Source organism: Ranitomeya imitator, chromosome 3 (assembly GCF_032444005.1).
Source record: "Ranitomeya imitator isolate aRanImi1 chromosome 3, aRanImi1.pri, whole genome shotgun sequence".
Lineage (NCBI taxonomy): Eukaryota > Metazoa > Chordata > Amphibia > Anura > Dendrobatidae > Ranitomeya > Ranitomeya imitator.
Window position 1 is genome coordinate 547,549,923 of NC_091284.1, and position 23,431 is coordinate 547,573,353.

The 23,431-nt window shown below is 43.3% G+C and overlaps 1 protein-coding gene across 2 annotated transcripts in view; it reads right to left on the reverse strand.

Moving 5' to 3' along the window:
- Positions 1–2,613: 2,613 nt before the first annotated feature.
- Positions 2,614–23,431, reverse strand: part of LOC138672203 (cytokine receptor-like factor 2) — a 148,098-nt gene continuing 127,280 nt past the window's right edge. The window contains exon 7 of one of the 2 annotated variants that reach the window (XM_069760203.1): positions 2,614–3,476. Coding sequence is in view for 1 of the 2 variants with exons in the window: in XM_069760204.1 (XP_069616305.1) it covers positions 3,231–3,476 (246 nt within the window). In the remaining variant the exon portion in view is untranslated. The remainder of the gene's footprint in view (positions 3,477–23,431) is intronic. The other variant, XM_069760204.1, reaches the window with a different exon arrangement.

A 23,431-nucleotide genomic window follows, 5' to 3' on the forward strand; every position in this document is an offset into this window, starting at 1 on the left:
TCGTATAGTAACTGAAGGCATGAGGTTAATTTTTGGGGAAAGCCGAATTTAGTCAAGACCCAGAAAAGGTAGGACCAAGAAACCGTATCGGAAGCTTTTTCGATGTCAAAAGCTAGCTTAATAAGAGATTTTTGGGAGAGGTTTGCTGAGTGGATGACATTTAGCTTTCTTCTTATGTTGTCCGGGCCTTGCCTCATGGGTATAAAGCCCACTTGGTCTGGATGTATTAGTGAGGGGAGTATCTTATTAAGTCTATCAGTGATAATTGACGTGAATATTTTGAGATCAACGTTCAATAATAAAATGGGTCTATATTTTTTAACTAGTAGGTGGTCTCTTTTTAGTTTGGGGTTGACCGTCACATGAGCTACATAGAATTCAGGAGGCATCTGGGAGCCGTTTAAAAGGGCATTGCAAAAGTTTATGATGTGGGGTTTAAGAAGGCCGCTGAATTTCTTATAATAAAGAGCCGTAAGGCCATCAGGCCCAGGGGCTTTACCAGTTTTAAGCTTTTTGACTACAAGGTCGATTTCTTCATCTAGAATGTCTGATTGGAGTTATTGTGACATGGGTTCAGCAATTTTAGGGAGGGGTAAATCCTGTAAAAAGGATTGTAAAAGATGTGGAGAAGGGGTTTGTGGGGATGAGTACAGCTTCTGATAATATTCATTAAATGCCTTATAGATGGCCTCTGGGTGAGCCGACACGTGACCTGAGGCTTCTCTAATAGAGGGTATAGTGTTTGTAAATTCTTTTAATCTTAGTTGACGGGCTAGCATTCGAGAACGTTTATTTGTCTGCCTATAAAAGGTGGCTCGCGTCCAGGCCAAGGCTCTTTCAGTTTTGGTAGTAAGAACAGAATTCAACTGCATTTTAGTGTCGTGTATCTGTTTAATTAAAAACCGTGACGTAGATAATTAGTTCGCCTGTTCTAGCTTCGATAGTTTACTTTCCAGCCTACCTTGGAGTTCAGATCTGTTTTTTTCTTGACAGATGCTAATTTAATTAGAGAACCAGTGATATATTTTTTATGGGCCAACCATATATTCCCAGGGGAGGAATCTTCAATAACATTAGATTGAAAAAAAAGTTTTAGTTCCTCCATGATTTGTGAGGATATCATAGGGTCAGTAAGTAGAGATTCGTTTAACCGCCACCCAAAAAGGTTGGATGTAATAATGTTAAATTTAAAAATGGACAGGACAGCGTCGTGGTCAGACCACGACGATGGGACATGGCGCGAATATTAGACATTTGGAAGAGAATTCGCCGCAGTTAATTGAAGGTCAATTCGAGAGTATGACTTGTAGACTGGTGAGAAATATGTGTAGCCTCTCATGGATTCATTAACCTCCCTCCATATAATCTACCAAACGGTTCTCACTTATCAGACGAAGAATTTTTTTCCTATCAGTCTTAGTGATATCTGACTTTTTCAATGAACTGCTGTACAGGCTCGGGTTCAGAGTTTTCAGATGTTTTTAGACCTTAAAAGGACCACTGGGGGATCGCTGTAAAAATACTCGGGTTTCTCATAGACTTACTGTGGGTTCATTGCTCGGGTCGAGTACCCAAGTATTCCAATTTGCTCGACCCGAGCAATGAGCACCCGAGCATTTTAGTGCTCACTCATCACTACTAGCTAGCTATACTATGTGACTGATATACAACCGCCTATCTAACTAGCTCAAATCTTGCTGCTAACAGTGCCAGCGTCAGGAGCAGGCTCTCTGTGCTGCAAAGTGTCAAAATGGTGCTAAAACAAGATGTCCGCTCTTTATATGGAGAGGGACATGTGATTTCAGCAGCCAATTACACAAGCCGTGGTGTCAGGACATTGTGGATGTTTCCTGCGCCCTGATTGGCTAGCCGCAATGTGAACACATAAAGTTATGGAAAAAAAAGTTTACAAGAATGCCATGCCTATAAGCTCTGCAAACCCCCTCTCATCAAACACATGCAAAATGCTCATGATACACCACCATTATTGTTGCAAAAGTGATGAAAATACTTTTGTGGCAACGCAAATATTTTCCCGCACTTATTACCGAATGCTACTGATTTTTACCAGTTTTATAAAATTTTGCTTGTGTTTCGGATCACAAATCCTAATGTGCCATATTCATGATGAATTTATGTTTGATGATTGTTTTCGGAACAAATTCGCTCGTCACTAATTGCAAGTCTGTTTAGCCAGGCCGATGATCAGAACACGTGTTCCTATGAATGATTGTTGCCCTGATTATTGACTCATCTAAATGGGCCATTTAAGGATGTGAGGACTAGAAAATAATACACATAATAAAATTTTATGTAACTAAAAAAAAATGTAAATACATGAACTACACTGAGCCACCAATGCAATTATGGGAATACTCCCTTAAGATAAATAAAAAATAAGGACTTGTTCTAAGGATACCAGATATTTTCTGTATAATTATTCGTACTTTTTGGGAGATGAAAAAGCAAATATTCCCATCTTGCATAAACTGAATGTCAGGGAAGCCTTGAACAATTCCTTTCGCCTAAAGAATTTATATGTAAGGGTTTTGGTATGTTGTGATTTTCTTTGAACCCCCAATTTAGGAACATATCTGTTACTAAAACTCATTAAAGTCAATCAAACATCTTGCCATCTTTATTCTTATTTGATCACAAAAATGGCTTTTCTTAATCTATTGAAAACAAATGTTTCTCTTAATAAGCACAAAGCAAACACACAGCAAATGTTAAATAATATATTGAAAATATGGCAGCAATAAATTCAATCTAGTCAGATAATGTGAAGCATTCTCGTGACTGCATGTTAACAGAACATTCTAGTTATTAAATGCAGCACAATGTTCCTGAAACTCTTTGATGAAGAGCAGATCATTATGAGATGTTGTAAAACAGGTTTTAATGTACATTTTGCTATATATATATATATATTTATTTGCAGAATTAAATTGTAGAGTTTCACTATTGGTTTGATTTCACATTCTTCGCCACAAACCAATGGCTTGGATGTCCATCTAAACACTAATTTTCAAAGAATTACATTGCATCCATTGGAATAAATGGGTATCTCGAGACCTTGTCAATCGCACCAGATCCATAGGGCATGTCCATCCTTTTAGCTCATCATGTTTCATAGCATGCTGTATATAATAATGTATTGTCTGGCACATGCAACCGTTTCAATATTTCCTCAAAATGAAGTGGTATATCTAAACCAAATAACCAGTTTACTACAGCATTACATACATGCTTTCATTCAATGTAAAGTTTATATTCGCTATGCAAAGATTCGAAGCTTCCTCCTGTAGAGATACAGGTGTAACATTGTCCTCTTGTTCCTCGATAACAGGTTGATATACTGGTATGACAAACTTATTTTCCATTAGATATGTTGATATTGGCTCATCGTTCTGCTCATCCATGACACAATCTACAACCTCTTGATGAGGGTCGCTGGCTGCTGTCTTCACCCATTCCTATTCACAAATAAGAAAAAAAAAACAAATAAAAGAATGGCCAATTAAGGTAGCCAGTGTTGAAATTATTTGTTACCATTCTATATTATGCATTGTGTTCTCAACTGTTTTAAATCCCAACCATATTACAGGGGGTTTTGAAGTATAATTTATTAATTCAAAGGCTTTCACTGTGCAAAATAAAGCCTTACTTATCCCTTGCAGCTCCAGTGCTGCTTTAACACAACTGCTCCCAGTATTTTTTTACAGGACTATAGCATTCATGGCTAATCATGATGTCACTGTAGAAATGAGAACAAAGACTTGGCCCTATTCCAGAATACATATAATTTTCGGCATTGCTTGACATGCTCCGTTCTGCAGCTTCTGTGAACGATGATCCACAGACTATTCATACTCATTACGCCTATTATTTTAACTTACTCGAAAGGGCATTAATTACAATCTTGATGTTTCCCACTCATGCTTGTCTTGGCGTTTGATTCCAGAAGTGTTTCACCAGCATATAACACAAGTATATTAAAAGACAGAGTGTACAGAATTGAGGTGTGTAAAATAACTAACTTTATCTCTATCAAGGATATCTTAATGTCTATGTGGAAAGTTAGAAATAATACATAGATAAGATTATACGAACTGATGCGGTTATTTTCCTTCATGTTAGAGAGGTACCTGTAAGATTTCCTTTTCTCTCAAAACAGTGTATGTACAAAGTGTGTGATTTTTTGTATTTTAGTGTATGTATAAATATGTGGAACTGCGTAGAATTTTATAGGCACTAATGTGAGTGGTTAATGTAATGTATTGCCAGTAATGTATAATGCAATGTATGTATAGTGTATAGTGAAAGTACAGGATTAAATTTAGGGCAACAGGTAAAGGATAGGGTTCATAGGACCAGCCCAACCAAGGAAGGGGAATAGGTCAGTTAAGAAAGGAAGCACTTCCGGTTAGTGCAGTGAGTCTAGAGTTGGAGGTTAGATTTAAGATAGATAAAGTGCTAGCAGGCGTTCAAGGCCAGCTTGCTGGAGGGCACTAGAAGTACAGACTATTTGGAAGTATGAAAAAATCAGCAGCTGTTTTCAGCGGACATTCCTGTAATGGCTGGGACCTATGGCCCGAACTAGACACTGAGACGTGTGCCTTATTCCTTTCCAACAAGTGGAAGCCAGATGGGGAAATGCATGAGGGAGACGCACTGGACTGGTGAAGCCAGACAGATTATCCCAGGCAGGGATGCCAGTGAGGAAAAGGGATTGTTCAGGCAGAGCTAAAGCCCCTCAACCATAACTACAGCCCTGTGCACCTTACATACAATAGGCCTAACTTATATAATTGGCTCAGGCTCAATTAAAAGTGTATTTTAACTAGAGAGCCATTTGCTGAAAAATCTTTAGAAGTTTAATTCTGGCACTTAGCCTCACTCTTCCCACTTGTCCTTCCTGTGGCAAGTGGAACAATATTTGTGGGGCTGATGTCACCTTTGTATTGTCAAGTGACATCAAACCCACACGATAGTAATGGAGAGACGTCTAGAAGACGCCCCCATTACTAACCCCATAGGATGTTTGGAAATAAGTGCACCGCATGAATAAAATCCTTTATTTGAAATAAAAATGATCACCGTGCTTTACACATTTTTTAAAAAATAAAAAACAAAATTATACTCACCTTACGCCTATTCTATTGAAGCCCTTATCCCCTATAAAACAACAGAAAATAATAACAAAAATACTCACCTTACGCCTAATCCACCAATGCCCAAGTCCCCTGTAAAAAAAGAAAAATAATAAACAACCATATTTTTCACCTGTCCGATGTGAAGTTAATCCATGCTGTCACATGGCGATCAGGATGATTTGAATAATGGTCACATCAGTGATGCAACCACTCTCCCTGCCAGCCACAACACACAGACAGGAGTGTCATAGCTGAAATCCGTTGACCTCACTTATGGCACCGCTGTGTGAGAACTTTCTCATGCAGTGGGTGGTGCCATACGTGAGGTCACTGGGGTTCAGCAGGTTTGAACTCTGGTAAACTTTCTCGTGGGAGCTCAGCACTAGACACATCAGGAGCTGTTGGCTCACGCTGTCATCTATCAGCATCCTAACTACAGCTCTCTGAAAGGCAGTAATGATCTTAACGCCGATCAGAGCCACCGGTGTTTCTTGCACTGTCATCAGAGCCACCGGCGTTTCTCGCACTGTCATGCAGATGGCAGTGTGGCAATCACCTGATGTTCGGGGTGCCGAACCTGAACCTTCCTGGAGAAGACTGTGTTCTAGACGTGCCATGCTTATATATAGACTCCTACCCAAAAAAAATTAAATGCTGTCATACATTAAAACCGTACTTCTAAAACATATAATTTTAAGGGTATGTGTATTTATACAACCACATTATATATTAGTTCTTTATTTTTCTATTTCCATACAAAAGGATTTCAGTTTGTTTTTCAATTAAATTATACTTATGAATGACATTAAAGGTGGAAAATGTTCTGATATGATTCTTCTTGGCATGATTTTTTTACATGATAAAAACCTGATATTTTAAAGTGAATTTGTTGCTAGTTTTTTGCCAACTAATCTGAGAGCAAAATGATGAAGGGACAGAGACCCTGTATCCAGTAATATGTCACTTTCTGAGCTACTGGCTGTAGTTTTGATAAAGTCATGGGTTTTTCAACAGGAGATTATCACTATAGGACTAATAAATCTGCTACCTTGTAGTCATATAATATACACCAGATCACAAAAACATCTCAAATATAACTTCAGGGGTGCCAAGATGTAAATCACCAGTTCAGTGCATAAAAGATAGAGAAATCCTATAAAGAGAGAGGGCACCAAAAGAACCAAGTTTTATTTAAAAATATTTACTTTATTCAAGCATAGTAACAGTACAAAGTATAAAAACATGCTGGAGATAACAGGGCAATGACAAAGATTCACCAAAAAAAGGTGGCACGGCAGTACCCAACAGGCATTCAGCATCTAATATGAGAAGAATGTAAATCCGATAGTCAGCTCAGAAAGTGCCAGTGCATTGTGCCAAAATTCATAACAATATACAGTTCAGACCAAAAGTTTGGACACACCTTCTCATTTAAAGCAAAAGGTGGCTACTTTGAAGAACCTAGAATATAAGACATATTTTCAGTTTTTTCGCACTTTTTTGTTAAGTATATAATTCCATATGTGTTAATTCATAGTTTTGATGCCTTCCGTGTGAATTTACAATTTTCATAGTCATGAAAATACAGAAAAATCTTTAAATAAGAAGGTGTGTCCAAACTTTTGGTCTGTACTGTATGTTGTTATGAATTTGTGCACAATGCACTGGCACTTTCTGAGCTGACTATCGGATTTACATTCTTCTCATATTAGATGCTGAATGCCTGTTGGGTACTGCCGTGCCACCTTTTTTGGTGAATCTTTGTCATTGCCCTGTTATCTCCAGCATGTTTATATACTTTGTATTGTTACTATGTTTGAATAAAGTAAATATTTTTTAATAAAACTTGGTTCTTTTGGATTTCTCCATCTTTTGTGCACTGAACTGGTGATTTACATCTTGGCACCCTTGAACTTATGAGGTGTTTTTGTGGTCTGGTGTATATTATATGACTACATGGTAGCAGATTTAAAGCAAGACCATGTTAAATGCAAACTGTACCTGAAGCTTCGTGGTCTTCTTTTTAATACATTTAGGAGGCCATAATGGCACAGCGAATATAAAAATCGTAGAGTAGGATTGCCCCATTATGAGAATGCCGTGACGTGGCAGGGTGGCTCAAAGAATTGATCAATTGTTTGCTAAATGTCTCATTTTGAAATACAGTTAGGAATCAATATGTGCATGTGCACATATGTGTATGTGTATTGCGTTCTGACCATAAGCAGCGCTGGCTTCTCCCCCTCTTTTATTATGCTAACCACTTTAGTGACCACCATAAAAAAAAAGTGGCAAACTACGCTTTTTCGTCATAACGCTGGAAAAAAGTGGAACAAAGCACGATCAAAAAGACGAATGTAAATAAAAATGGTATCTGAAAACATCATCTTGTCCTGCAAAACACAAGCCAACACACAGCTTCATCAGTGGAAAAATGTAAAATTCACAGCTCTCAGCATACAGCGATGCAAAAATAATAATTTTTTCTATAAAAGTTTTTATTATGTAAAATCGAAAAAACATAAAAAAGACATAAATGTGGTATCCCTGTAATCGTACTTACCCAAAGAATAAAGCTGCCTTATCACTTTTACCATATGCAAAAAAAGCATAAACCCCCCTCATTAAAAAAAAAATCCTGAATTGCTGGGTATTGATCATTCTGCATCACAAAATCAGAATACATAGTGATGAAAAAAAGTCATGTGCCCGAAAATAGCACCAATATAAACATTAACTCATCCCGTCAAAAACAAGCCCTCACATAACTCTGTTAGTAGAAATATGGAAAATTATAGCTCTCAAAATATGGCGATGCAAAAACAGGATTTTTTGGCTACTCTCTGTAAAATATGTTTCTCGGAGCCTTCATTGGGGACACAGGAAACCATGGATATATGCTGCTGCCACTAGGAGGCTGACACTATGCAAATAAAAAAAAGTTAGCTCCTTCTCTGCAGTGTACACCCCACTGACCGGCACAAGGATATTCAGTTAGTGAGAAAGCAGTAGGAGAATCAACAAATAAAAGAGAAAGAAAAACAAAACAAACACAAACTGTAACAATACAATACAGTAAACAGAGCTATTAAACTTGGGAGGGTGCTATGTCCCCAATGAAGGCTCTGAGAAACAGATTTTACGGTGAGTAGCCAAAAAATCCTGTTTTCTCTGTCACTTCATTGGGGGATACAGGAAACTATGGGACATCCCAAAGCAATCCCCAAGGTTGGGGAACAGCAGAAAAACTCCATTCAGGTCAGAGAAGTCACCACTGCTGCCTGCAAAGTCTTTCTTCCTAAACTGGCATTCGCCGAAGTGTTTTCATGGACCCTGAAAAATGTGCGAACATGTTGATGGAGGACCTATTATCACTCTGCAGAGCTGCAGGGCAGAGGTCCTATGAGTACCGCCAGGAGGCACCACTGCCCTGGTAGAGTGTGCCTTAAACCCAGGAAAGGTGCTCTGCTCTGATTTGGTAAACCTCCAATTGCTGTCCGTAAGGCGAGCAATCGTTTACCTGGATGCTGGAGGACCTCTATACGCACGAGTTCGTGTTCTGAAAAGGCAGGGGGGCAGCCTTAGCCGGATAGACGCACGTCGCCCTGACCAGGTAACCTGATGAGAGAATGCTATGAAGGATGAGTCCGAGCCAAACGAAAAGGAGGGAAAACAAGAATGATGGGTAGAGGCCTGATGAGAAAGTTTAAGAGGCCCGGGAAGAGTACTGAATGTGTGATCCGCCAAACGTACAAAAACTACTGTCACAGCTTCAGCAAAGACTCTGGGAGTGGTCGAGAGCCTGAAAGGGAAGGAGACAAATTGAAAAAGGACCTGCCTGTTGCAAAATGCATGAAACTCTGAAGCCCTGAAGACATAAGGACATGGATAAAGACTTCAATAGAACCAAAAAGACACCTGCGGTTCCATGAAATAATTACGGAACAAAGAGACTCTATCCTGAGAAGAAAAAGACGGGCTCCTCCGTTCAGTAATCTTGGATCCATGACGAGTCACATGGAGGAAAATCTACCAGGACTGGTTCTGGTGGATCTACCCCTCACATCATGGAAATGCCTGGAGGAGGATTTAAAGGAAACCTTTTTCCTATCCTGGCGAGTCCGTGGCTTTTCTTGGTGGTCCAACTCCTCCATTGAAGGGAAACGTTGGAAGTATCGAAAATTACTTGACGAAGGAGAACGGCGAGGCTTGGCCTGAGGAAATAGCGAACTCGTCCTTCCGGTCGCCTCCTTAATATTTTGGTCCAACTTGGAACCAAACAGACGAGAGCCCTGCAAAGGCAAATTGGTAAGGGACTTCTTTGAAAGTATAAGTCTGTCTACTATGCTTTAAGCCAAATGGTCCTCTGGATGGCCACTATATTGCTGGATGCCTGAGCTGCACATGCAGCAGAGTCCAGGGAGGAGGACGCCATGTACTTTCCTGCATGAGCAATTTGTTCAGTAAGATCGGCCAATTCCTCCATTCAGGCTCCAGAAAGAATGCCCTGACGGAGCTGAATAGCCCATAACGTTATGGACTTTGCCACCCAGGTGGAGGCAAAGTCAAGGCACAATAAAGAGGTAGCCGCTTCAAAAGCTGACCTTGCAAAGGACTCTATGAGTCTGTCATTGGTGTCCTTGAAAGATGTTCCATCCGGAAGAGGGAGGACTGTATTGGTGGATAGTCTGGAAACTGGAGGGTCCACAGTCGGAGAAGTGGTCCAGTTAGCAGTGAGCTCAGAAGAGAAGGGATATAGGATGCAGAGGCGCTTCCCTCTGTGGAAGTGGCTGGTCGGGTTTTCCCGTTCCCTGGAAAGTACCTCCTCAAATTCTCTATCAGGGGCAAAGACCTTAGGAGCTGGTCTCAACCATCTAAATGAAACCGAATGCTCTGCGGGTTCCATAGCGGTATCCTTAATGTTAAAGGTGTGGTTGACTGCCACAATGAGGCTCTGGACCTTGTCTCTTCTATTAGAGGCCGGGTGAGAGTCCGGGTCTGCGTAATCTTTGGACAGTACATCCGAAACTGCCATGGCAGATTCCAGGGAAGAGGACTGAAAAAAAATGTACATCAGCAGATAGGGAGCAGGAGGAAGGACTAGAATGACGCTCCTGCCTAGATCTACTAAGGTTCCTGAAGGTAGGCACCACTGGAGACTCCTGCGATCTGCTAGTAACAGCGGAGGTAGGAAAGGAAAATCTGTCAAGGACAGACACCTGGGACTGCGAAACCATGGTGAGGTTAATGACCGACTGCGACAGAGAGGTAGCCCACACTGGGATGGGAGCACCACTCTCTCCTGGGGCAGTAGGGGACTCCTGGGTAGCGGGCACAGGGGGGCTGCTGCAGTCCTGACAGAGAGGAGAGGACTGACCTGAAGGGAGTTTACATTTACAGGAAGTGCAAACAAAGTGTCTGACAAGAGAAGAGGATGAATAAGAAGAGGCATAAGGGCGCTAGAGCTCTCCTTTAGGATTAGGCATGATGAGAAGCAGACCCACTAATAGGTGACAGGTGGTTAGGGGACAAAGGAGACTGCAAAGGAGAGTGTCAGTCTGCAGATCAGAGCTCCTCACAGGAAGATGCAGGTCCTTCAGCACTGTAGAGGGCTCCAGGAGACAACCAGGAATGCTGGATAATTGTGGAGGAGAACAAGAGGAGGGAGACAGACAGCGATGCCCGGGAACCCTGCATGTTCAAGGTGAAGGGGTGGAGCTAACTGCCAGAAATAGCTGGAGTGGGTGTGCTATCGACGGGCGGGAATAAAGCCAGCCCGAATAGTCAGAGAAGGGGGTGGAGCTAACTGCTGAAGTTAGGCTGCACTTGAAGTCGGGGACTAAATTTAAAACTGAGGCCCCGGAGACAGGGGAGGGCAGCACAGAGGCTCGGACTGCCTGTCAGGTAATCTAGAATGAAGGGAAACCCAGAATTCAGGGGGAAACAGGCCCCCTATAGATGAAAGCATTAAGCTACTTACTGGTAGCGGCATTTCTCGGAGGCCCATGACAGCACGATGAGAGAGGGGATCCGCCCATTAGGAACAGGAAACCTACAGATACAAAAGGGCGGTACCTCTCCCTTGCCTCAGTTGTATTTCAGAGTCTTGAGAGGACTACCGCGGTTAGTGGCACAAAAAATATACACTATATACAGATTATATACAGATTATATACAAATTTTCAGCCATATATTTGGAACTGGGTATCATATGTGAGATATATACATCTATAGGAAGTGCAACCCCCACGTGAATAGGGAGGGAACTAAGGGTGCTGTCATGGGCCTCCGAGAAATGCCGCTACCAGTAAGTAGCTTAATGCTTTACTCGGACTCCCATGACAGCACGACGAGAGAATTACAGAGATGTAAGGTACCTTAGGGAGGGACTATGGCTTGTAGCACCCTTAACCCGAATGTGAGATCAGAGGAAGCCCCCAAATCCAACCTATAGTGTTTAAAGAAGGTGGACGGGGATGACCATGTGGCCGCCTTACATATCTGGTCGATTGATACTCCAGATTTTTCCGCCCAGGATGTAGCCATGGCCCTGATGGAATGCGCCCTCAGATTCTGCGGAGCCGGACCCCCACCTGCAGTATAAGCCAAAGAGATAGCCTCCCTAATCCACTTTGCTAGCGTGTATTTTGATACCCTGAGTCCCTTTCTAGGATTTTGGAAAGATAAAAATAATGCATCATCTTTCTTCCATGTGTCAGTAACAGAGATGTATTCTAGCAGGCATCTCCTAACGTCTAATGTATGGAGTAGTTCTTCCTTAGGGTTAGCAGGATTAGGGAGGAAGGATGGTAAAATTATCTCTTGTGACCTGTGAAACCGTGATGATACTTTTGGTAAATAGGCTGGGTCCGGTCTGAGGATTACTCTGTCTGGTAGAAACTCTGTATAAGGGGAAACCCTGGAGAGAGCTTGTATGTCTCCTACTCTACGGGCAGATGTAATTGCTACCAGAAAAGCTGTCTTAAGGGATAAGGCCTTAATTGAAGCTGATTGTAAAGGTTCAAACGGCTCTTTAGTCAATGCTGATAGGACTAAGTTGAGATCCCAAGGCATAGATCTATCTTTATGTATGGGTCTAGACCTACTAGATGCCTTAATGAACCTTGAGATCCAGTAATTATTGGCGATGTTACAGGAGAATAGAGCCCCTAGGGCCGAGACCTGTACCTTTAGAGTACTAGTGGATAGACCTAACTCTAAGCCTTTTTGCAGGAATTCTAAAATTTGTTTTACAGGTATTCCTTCTTCTAAATTGAAATCAGAAGAGGCCAGAAACTTTCGCCAGGTCCTAGCGTAGATTGTTGTGGTTATTTGCTTCCTACTTTTCATAAGGGTTTCAATTAAACTCGGGGAGAACCCCTTGTTTTTCAGTAACGCCCTTTCAAAATCCATGCCGTTAAATGAAGGTTCTTTACTTGCGGATGACTGATCGGACCCTGGTAGAGCAAATCCGGAATCTCCGGAAGCACCCAGGGATCCTCCACTGACATGGTCCTGAGCCAAGTGAACCAGGCCCTTCTGGGCCAGAATGGGGCAATCAATATAACTCTGGCTCGATCTTCTCTTATCTTCCTGACTACTAAGGGTAATAGGCCTAGTGGAGGAAATGCATACGCCAGCTGAAAATCCCAATTGATCAGAAAAGCGTCTACCGCCAGAGGATTCTCCCTGGAATTTAGGGAACAGAATTTTGTTGTCTTCCGGTTGTCCCTGGTAGCAAATAAATCTACTTCTGGATGTCCCCATTTGTGGACAATCTGATCGAACACGCAATCGTTTAGGGACCACTCCCCTTGCCTCAAGGTGTTGCGGCTTAGAAAGTCCGCTTTGACGTTTTCTTTTCCTCTTATGTGTAGAGCGGTTAGGGATAAGAAGTGATTTTCCGCTGTCTGGAACAGACGATCCGCCACTCTCATCAGTGACTCGGAATGAGTTCCACCCTGATGATTTATGTATGCGACTGCCACCTGGTTGTCCGATAGGATCTTGACATGATGACCCTGCAGATATATGAGGAATTTTTTCACTGAAAGCTCTACTGCCATTAACTCTTTCTGGTTGGAGGAGGCTGATGTTAGGGGAGGGGGCCATAGACCCTGAACCATCATGTCATCCATGTGTGCTCCCCTACCCGAAGGGCTAGCATCTGTTGTTACAACACGTGTTACCTGTGACACCCAGGGAACTCCCGCCGATAAGTTTTCACTGACTAGCCACCACCTAAGAGACGTGAGTGCTTTTGGACCTAAGGTAACCTGACTCTGCAGAGACCCCTGTAAGATTCTATCATTAACCAGCACCTCGGCTTGTAACGGTCTGGTGTGGAATTGGGCCCAATGGACAGCGGGAATGCAAGAGGTTAAGGAACCCAATAGTGACATAGCCTGTCTAAGGGTCATGGATGGTTTATCGATTGCCTTAGACACCTGTTGCTGGATATGTAATGGTTTGTCGGGTGGAAGACAACACTGTTGGAGTTCTGAGTTTAATAACAGTCCTAAGAATCTTTGTATTTTTTGAGGCTGTAAACGAGATTTCTCATAATTTATGATCCACCCCAGACGCTCCAGTCTGGATGTGGCTGTTTCTAGCTGGGACAGGCAATGGTCTGCTGAGCTCCCTACTATAAGAAAGTCATCCAAGTAGGGAATGATCAGGATGTCGGACTCTCGCAAGTGCGCCATGACCTCGGCCACTAGTTTTGTGAACACCCTAGGAGCCGCTGATAAGCCAAAGGGGAGAGCTCTGAACTGGAAATGGCGAATGCTACCCCCCATTGACACAGCTACTCTCAGGAACCTATGGAAATCTTCATGTATTGGAACATGATAGTATGCGTCTTTAAGATCTACAACTACCATGAAACAGTGATTAAACAACATTTTTATTGCTGAATTAATTGTTTCCATTTTGAAGGATTCATTAACCAGGAACTCATTAAGACATTTTAGATTAATGATCGTTCTAAAAGATCCATCTGGCTTTTTGATCAGAAAAAGAGGAGAATAAAATCCTCTTCCTCTTTCTGATTCTGGGATTTCCACCAATACGTTTTTAGCGCATAAGTTCATGACTTCTACTTCTAGAGCTGCTTGCTCCAGGGGGGAGGAACGAAAAGGGGTTAATTTGAATTTATCTCGAGGCCAATGATTGAAGTCCAGCCTTAGACCTTTGGTAACAATGCCTCTAACCCATCTACTGTTCGTAATGTCAAGCCACGCTGAGGAGATTGCTGACAGTCTACCCCCCACAGGGATCGCTAGTCATTGGTCCGGTTTTTTTGATCCTTTGAGGAACGGCGAAACATGTAGCCCGTACCTCTACCGCGTCTGTCTTCCCATCTGAAACTTTCTCTAGTGGGAGAGGACCCGCGTTTCTTCCCGCGACCAAACCTTCTTCGATTGAAGGGTCGGCGGTAGGATGCCGAGTACAGGCTGGGAAACTTCTTTTTGTCATTGCCTGCCTTTTCCAGCAATTCATCCAGCGTTGGACCAAAGAGATACTGTCCCTCGCACGGAATGGCGCAGAGTTTAGTTCTCGACTGAATGTCACCTGACCAGCACTTTAACCATAGGGCTCTGTGAGCCGCGTTAGATAGTCCTGCCGCTCTAGCCGCCATTCTGACAGAGTCCACAGATGCGTCCGATAGGAACGCCGCAGCATTCTGAATTGTCAGTAGCGCTTTCAGAATAGAATCTCTGGATGCACCGTCCTTAAGTTGAGACTCTAATTGATCTAGCCAGACCATTAATGACCTGGCTGTGCATGTTGCGGCCACGGCTGGTCTGAGGGATCCTGCCGCCATCTCCCAGGTACCTTTAAGGAAAATATCCGCCTTCCTGTCTAGAGGATCTTTTAGGGACCCCATATCCTCAAAGGGTAATGAGGCTTTCTTTGACGCTTTTGCTACTGCCGCGTCCAACTTAGGGGCTTTATCCCATGTATCCACAACCGGATCATCAAAGGGATACCTGCGTTTTAAAGCTGGCGGTAAGGCCCCCTTTTTCTCCGTTTTTTTTCCATTCTCGGAGGATCAATTCTTGGATCTTCTCATTTACCGGAAAAGATCTATGTTTTTTACGATCTAATCCACTAAACATCAACTCCTGCTTTGAGGGCTGTGGTTTGGGTTCCTCTATACCCATCGTGCCTCTAACTGATTTGACCACCCTGTCAATCTTATCCAAGGGTAGACAAAATCGTCCAGACTCCTCATCTGATGAAGAGGAGAAAGGACTAGAGAGATAGGCACTTTCTTCTCTTTCCTCTTCTGACGAATTAGAGTCCAGAGGTGTCCTATGCTTCGAGCCTTCCGCTTGGGATAGGGATCGCAATGACTCCCTTACTTCTAGCCGGATCATTTCCTTTAAGTTTGCCGTACTCACTGACTCTTCTGCTACCTAGGGGAGGACAATATAGGTGATAACCACTATCTGACCTAAAGTCACTTCCACCCAACCACTCCTGTAGACCTCACCGTCTGTTGTATACAGGGGGCACATAACTTTTTCAAACAAGAGTCGGGTAAGGGGACTCCACAGAGGGCACACTCCTTATGTTTTGACTTAGCTGTACTCTTCTTCCCCTGAAAAGATAAAGTATAAGGGGCCCGCGTCACAGAGTGAACTTTCACATAGATCACTTACCCGTGCGCCAAAGTCAAGTACCGGAATCCGAGGGGGTTCTTTCCTAGTCGAAGCTCTGGATCCCTGTTCGGATGAGCTTTTGCGACTGGGCTGGTCGCCTCTATCTTTCTTGGGCTTCTGACGCACCTCGTCTGACAGCTGCTGCTGCTGCTGCTCACCACCACTCTCCATGACGAATTGCGACCAAAAGCAGGGTTCTAACATTGTAACCCGCTTAAATCCCCCTTGGATCCGGTCAGCAGATGGGCCAGCGTGATCCCTATTGGCTCCGGACACAGCAGGGAGGGCAGGAAGGCTGGCGGACGAACCGGCATCCAGATGCGATGGGCGCCGCCATCTTGGACTGACCGCGCATGCGCAGACGTCCGGCGACCCGGAAGCGGCTACCAAACTCCGCCCCCCCATGTCACCGCACCCGGAAACGCTCCAGAACGCGCTGAGAGCGGTGCAGGACGCCGGGGATGGAGCGGCAGCGCTCTGGAGCTCACTCCACACATCTGAGCCTGGCACCCGCAGCCATGCCGCACCGCTGCGCCACCAATGGGAAATACTTACCTGCGCCGACGCTGCTGGATGCAGGAAATCCTCCGGACTCCGCTCCCTGCTGCGAACGCCACCGACGTGCAATCCAGCAAGGACCACCGTGGCGTCTCCAGGGATCTCCGCACCGGCCGAGGTAGGAGACCCCCCCGCTACCGTAATCGGCCGGCCGGCCTGGGCTCCTTCTGTAGGCACCCGTCCCCTCAGGAACAGGAAACCAACTGAGGCAAGGGAGAGGTACCGCCCTTTTGTATCTGTAGGTTTCCTGTTCCTAATGGGCGGATCCCCTCTCTCGTCGTGCTGTCATGGGAGTCCGAGTAAAAACCACCTATATCTAAAAAGAAGGCCCCGGTATAGAGCGACTGAATAAAAGAGGGCCTCTCTAACAACAAACCCTCTAACAATAAACGACTAGGGGGATAGGGGGTAGTAACACTCATCCATATTCTTCTGTCATTTTCCTCAATCTTTATCATTATCTTCATCCTTCTGCTCTTTTCTTCTTCTTTATATTCTTTCTTGTTTGGATCTTCTCCCCTGACACCTCTGGGCTACTGACAGAGAAAGAAGAAAGGGAGATGTACCTCTCCATCCAGACTTTCATCGGACGTCTGAGTCTCTTGGGAATGTGGGACATCCATGCCACCAAAAACCGACAAGCTCTGATGGGCGAGTGGGTAGGAGACAGGGGCCAGGCCCAATGTTTGGATCACCTAAACACTCTTCTGTGTCAGGGGTTAGAGTCCCGCCGGCCAGACATATGAGGATATGGGGTGGCAGTATGCGCTGTACTCATAGTCTCTCCGTGGGAGTACAGTTGTGACCGTTCACACTGTATCCTTCCAGAGGTAAGGGTAGAAGATCTATCTGAAAAGAAACAACGAACACTTAGGTACATATGGGTCTAGTAAAAGACCCGTGTCCACCTCCTACTGAAAAAATATGTTTCAAAAATTGTGCTGATGTGAAGCAGACATGTGGTAAATGTTATTTATTAATTATTTTGTGTGACATAACTCTCTGACTTAAGGGCATAAGAATTAAAAAAATGGAATTTTCTAAATTTTTGCCAAATTTCCGATATTTTCACAAATAAACACAAGTCATATCGAACAAACTATATCCTTATAATGAAGTAAAATATGTCACAAAAAATAATAATCTCAAAACCATCGGGATCCATTGAAGCGTTCCAGAGTTATTACCAGATACAGTGACACTCAGGGTCAGACTAGCCACTGGAGAACCGGAGTATTCTCTGGTGGGCCCAAGCACTGACACATGCTGGCATACAGGGCCAGAAGCTACCTAGGGCCCCCCACTGCTCCAAAGGGGCCCAAGCCAGTGGTGTGGTGCTAACAGCGACACACCATGCAGCTGCTATGTGGGCCCCGGTGACAGCAGAGCAGCAGCCGGCTGCTGTGGCTAAAGCCTGTCCCCGCTGCTAAAGAAAGATGAATATTTACTCTTCCCCACTCCCCCATCAAACATGCCGATACAGTTAAAAGCAACAATGGAGGAGAGAGGGTCAGATGACTCTCCCATCATTTCCCTCTGCCTTTGACACAGCAGGTGCGTGATGACGTCACTTCATTGCGTACCCGCTGTGTGCCGGGCAGATGGCAGTGAGTGCAGCTGCTGATATCGTAGCAGAGCCAGAATCAGCATGGGAACGAGGAGGAGAGTTGAGTATTGTGTTATATATATATATATATGTATATGTATCAGTGAGTCCTGGATGCATTATCCATAGAATGTAAGTCCGCAAGGACAGGGTCCTCTCCCCTCTGTACCAGTCTGTCACTGTAAATTTGTTTACTGTAAACGATATCTATAACTCTATATGTAACCCCTTTTTCATGTACAGCACCATGGAATTAATGGTGCTATATAAATAAATAATAATAATAATAATATGAGGGGGGAAGCTTTATACCATATGAGGGTGGTAGCATTATACTCTATGAGGGGGGCAGCATTATACACTATGAGGGGGGCTGCATTATACCCTTTCAGGGGGCTGATTACACCATATGATGGGGACTGCATTATACCCTATAGGGGGGCAGCATGATACCCTATGAGGCGGCAGCATGTTACCCTATGAGGGGGGCTACATTATACCCTATGAGGGGGTTGTATTACACCCTATGAGGGGGGCAGCATTATACGCTATGTGGGGGGCAGCATTATACCCTTTCAGGGGGCTGCATTACACCATATGATGGGGACTGCATTATACCCTATAGGGGGGCAGCATGATACCCTATGAGGGGGCAGCATGTTACCCTATGAGGGGGGCTGCATATTACCCTATGAGGGGGCTGCATTATACCCTATGAGGAGGCAGAATTATACCGTATGAGGGGGGCTACTTTATATTCTATGGGGGGCTGCATAATACCTTATGAGGGGTTTGCATTATACGTTGAGGAGGCTACATTATTTTCTGTGGGGGGGGCTGCATTATACTATATGAGGCTGGCTACATTATACCCTATGAGGGGGCAGCATTATATTCTATGAAGGGGAATACATTATATTCTATGAGGGGGCTGCATTATACTATATGAGGGCTGCATTATATTCTATGAGGGGGCTACATTATATATGAGGGGACTAGATTATATTCTATGAGAGGGCTGAATTATACTATATGAGGGCTGCATTATATTCTATGAAGGGGCTACTTTATATTCTATGAGGGGGATACATTATATTTTATGAGGGGGCTACATTATATTCTATGAGGGGGCTACACCAACCCCTGTAATATCATTAAGATGTGTACTAGCTTATATTATACCCTGATATTAGCGCGTTTTACTAGCACAATCGGTGGCCCTGTATTTATTTCTGTGCAGCTACATAGTGGGCCCTAAGGCTGCCGTCACACTAGCAGTATTTGGTCAGTATTTTACATCAGTATTTACAAGCCAAAACCAGGAGTAGAACAATTAGAGGAAAAGTATAATAGAAACATATGCACCGCTTCTGCATTTATCACCCACTCCTGGGTTTGGCTTACAAATACTGATGTAAAATACTGACCAAATACTGCTAGTGTGACGGCAGCCTAAGAATGATTTTCTCTGGTGGGCCCAAAGTGCTCCAGTCCGATGTTGGTGACACTGGTCAGATTTTAAAATAGAGGCTCAGTCATTAACCTTCAAAGCAGCTCCCTTCTTAAGGGGGTAAGTTAGAAAAATGTATACATGTAATAATTTTACCATAGTCAGCAAGAATTTGAAGAAACTGGTCATTTTGAGTAAATAATTTGTGAGTTCATAAAAAGGCCAGTACATCCGTTAACATCTTGTAATGAAACTTTGTCTTGAATATGACCGTGAGAAATTCTTTATACAATAGTTCAACAGAAACTTTCCATAGATAAGCATCCATTTTGTGCATATGTGAAAGTGAATGTTATTACAAGCATAAGCATATTATTTTGATTTTATCTTATTTCTACTTCAATCCTATGCAAATTGCCTCTTCAGAGAAAAAGAAGACTTAACTCTATAGCGATCCTCTAACTCTTTAAAAGTCATCTAACCCTCAGTCCCTAATTATCTCCTCCAACAATTTTATGAATTAATTATTATAACCATGGTAGAGATTTATTATTGGCAGTGGCACAAATAAGTTTAACGTTAGTTACTTCTTTTAGATTCTTATTGATATCAAGTGATAAAAATTCCGAATAGTCCAGTTCCTTCTTGCTCTTTTCATTGAACTGATTGCAAGGAATTCCCTATGATACTAAAGTAGGTGCATAAAGGAAAGTAAACGTTTGGAGCCGAAGATGAGACTATATTCTACTGCCATTACAGAGTATCTGTCACTTGCCATAAATATGGAATTTAAAAAAAAAAGGAGACAACAGTAATGTCATTTGGGGTGTGGCACTGGTCTCCAGGGTCGAACTGGGGTGTCTGAGGCCCACCAGGGGAATGGACTCTAAGGGCCCAGGCTACAGCTATATGCAAATATCTGTCAGTTGTTATCCCCATTATAGTGGAGCATCAACTGTAAAACACAGGCTGCTCCTGTACATCTACTCTGCGCCCCCATAACTGGGATGTATAATTACGATAGTTTACATTAATGGGGTTCTTTGGCTAAAGCAAGTTATCACTGATTCATGGGCTCCACAGGATATGTGATTGCTTAGGTCCAACCATTAGAAGCTACACTGATGGGAAGAATGAGGAAGTTTTATCGTTGACAAGACACTTATCCACATTTTGAAATGGAGCGGCAGGTGGGATATCTGACCGCAGCTCCATTCATTCTCTTTGGGGCTTTTAGAAAAAAAACAAGTGCAGCCACCAAGGGAATGAATGGATCAGTGGTCAAGTCGGACATGCTGCTCCAGACTAATAGAGATAAAAAGTTCCACATTTTGATGAATGGGTCCAAGTAGTCAGACCCCCACCAATCAATACGTTATCACTTATAGGATAAGTGACATTATACACAGTACCTCTATATTTGACAACATAATCAATTATGGTATGGTGCCATCAAAGAAAAGAAGCACAAAAGGGTACAATTAAAATAGTACATTTTTATTGATAAATAATTAAAAGTAATTTGTGGTCTGGTCACAGTGTGGCAGTATTTCTCCTTGTATGTGGTATTACAGGGGTTTTCTTGTGAAAGAAAGTAATCACCTATCCTCATTCTGTAAGTGCATCTCTGCCACTGTGCTCCAAGTATTTAATCTCTAATTGAAATAAAGAATCTTCTCCTAATTAATATCAGAGAGAACAAATGACCACCATACACAGCACAATCCCCTATACCAAGACCAGTACTACCACATACAGGGAAGAAATACAACCAAACCATGACCAGACCACATATTACAACCGCATAGTGACCAAAAAATATGACATATTACCTGTTGTGAATTCCGCTCTTGGGCTCCCTCCGGTGGTTGTAAGTGGCACTTTTGTGCGTTCTGCTCTTGGGCTCCCTCCGGTGGTTTTAAGTGGAGTGGCTGCTCCTTGGATTTAGCTGTCTGCAGCTGCTTCCATTGATTGTCTATTCTGCTTGGCTATTTAGCCTGGCTCTTTCCTTCAGCTTGTGCCACTTGTCAATGGTTCCTGGTTGGATTCACATCTCTTTGGATTTCCCTGTTATGCTGACCAGTTCAGCTAAGCTAAGTCCTTGCTTGCTCTTTTCTGTCCACAGGTTGTGGACTTATCCGTTCTGTGCTTTCTATGTTTGTCCAGCTTGTCAGTATGAATTAATTCAGTGATGCTGGAAGCTCTGGGAAGCAGATTTACCCTCCACACCTATTAGTCAGGTGTGGAGATTTTTGTAAACTCTGTGTGGATTTTTTGTAGTGTTTTATACTGACTGCACAGTATTCCATCCTGTCCTATCTATCTAGCTAGACTGGCCTCCTGTGCTCATCCTGGTTTCATTCTATGTATGTATTTTCCCTCTCCACTCACAGTCATTACTTGTGGGGGGCTATCTATCCTTTGGGGATTTTCTCTGAGGCAAGATAGTTTTCCTGTTTCTATCTTTAGGGGTAGTTAGTTCTCAGGCTGTGACGAGGTGTCTAGGGAGTGTTAGGAGCATCCCACGGCTACTTCTAGTGTTGTGATGAGCTTAGGGACTGCGGTCAGTACAGGTACCACTTCCTTCAGAGCTCGTCCCATGTTGCTCCTAAACCACCAGATCATAACAATTACCAGCATATAGGGACTATAAAATACCACATACAAGGAGAAATACTGCCACACCGTGACCAGACAACAAATGACCACCACATAGTGACCGAATACTACAATACTGATCATGAATACAAACCACAATACTAACAACACTGTTATTACCACCAGTGACATTATACACAGTACCTCTATATTTGACAACATAATCAATTATGGTATGGTGCCATAAAAGAAAAGAAGCAAAAAGGTACAATTAAAATAGTACATTTTTATTGATAAATATAATTAAAAGTGGGGTAATAATAAAAAATAGACGTAAAGGGGGACCTCCAATTATAGGGGGAGGTTAAGCAGTTTTAATAAGTACACATGGATAGTTTTGACTGTAATATAGTCATAAATAAATATACAAATATATACAGTGCACAGTAAAGAACGCTTCAAAAACGGAAAAAGGAAATTTGGATCAAAGTGTCACGAATTTCTGAACTCCCTTTGGAGAAAGGCCAGTAAGTATGTATCTAGCAATGCAATTACCTTGCTATTTAATGCTGGAAAGTGGTTACAACACTAAACAATACTGCCTTCAACAAGGAAGGGAGTGGAAAGGACACAGTCCAAGAAAAGTAAGTATCATTCATATGGTATGTTGCCTGCTTTGAAGCCGGAATGAATGAAAGCGCAGAGGATCTGTGCACAAAAAGTGAATAGCTGATGAAGCTCCCCCCACCGCCCGATGAGCATCGTTTCGCAGTTGCTTCTTCCAAGGGGCATGATAAAACAGTGATCACCGGCAACATTGTACACAGGACCTATGTATATAGTGTCAGTGTACAGGTAATACAGAGCAAAGAGGAGACCTGGGACAAATGAAGGCAAATGACAATCAGGCATGGAGCAGAGGGAGAGGCTACCTGATATAGGGCGAATGGCGAAGAACTTCCGGGTCAGGTAACCTCCAGGATCACGAACGACGACCAGCCAGTGGGAGTATGCGTGCATGGTCAGAGCAGGGAGAAGAAGTGCGCACGCGCAGCCGCCAAGAACCAGAATCCAGCGAGGAAGCAGGTGGCGCGAGGACACTCCGGGGATGCGCAGAGCCGAACACACATGCCGGAAGCCAGAAGAAGACCCAGAAGAAGCGGCAGCAGCAGCGTGTCGGGACAGGTGAGTATGTAAAAGACCAGGTGCGGGAGGCGTGACAGTCCAGCCCCAACCCCCCCATAAATCCATCCTGGCCAACCATGTGTATCGATCCTGTCTCCCATGTGTCTCCAGCCTGGCCTCCCATGTTTATCCAGACTGTCTATCAGGGCCCCCATGTCTATCAGGGGCTGTACAAATGCAGTATGACGCCCGCAGACGATTCTATCAAAGT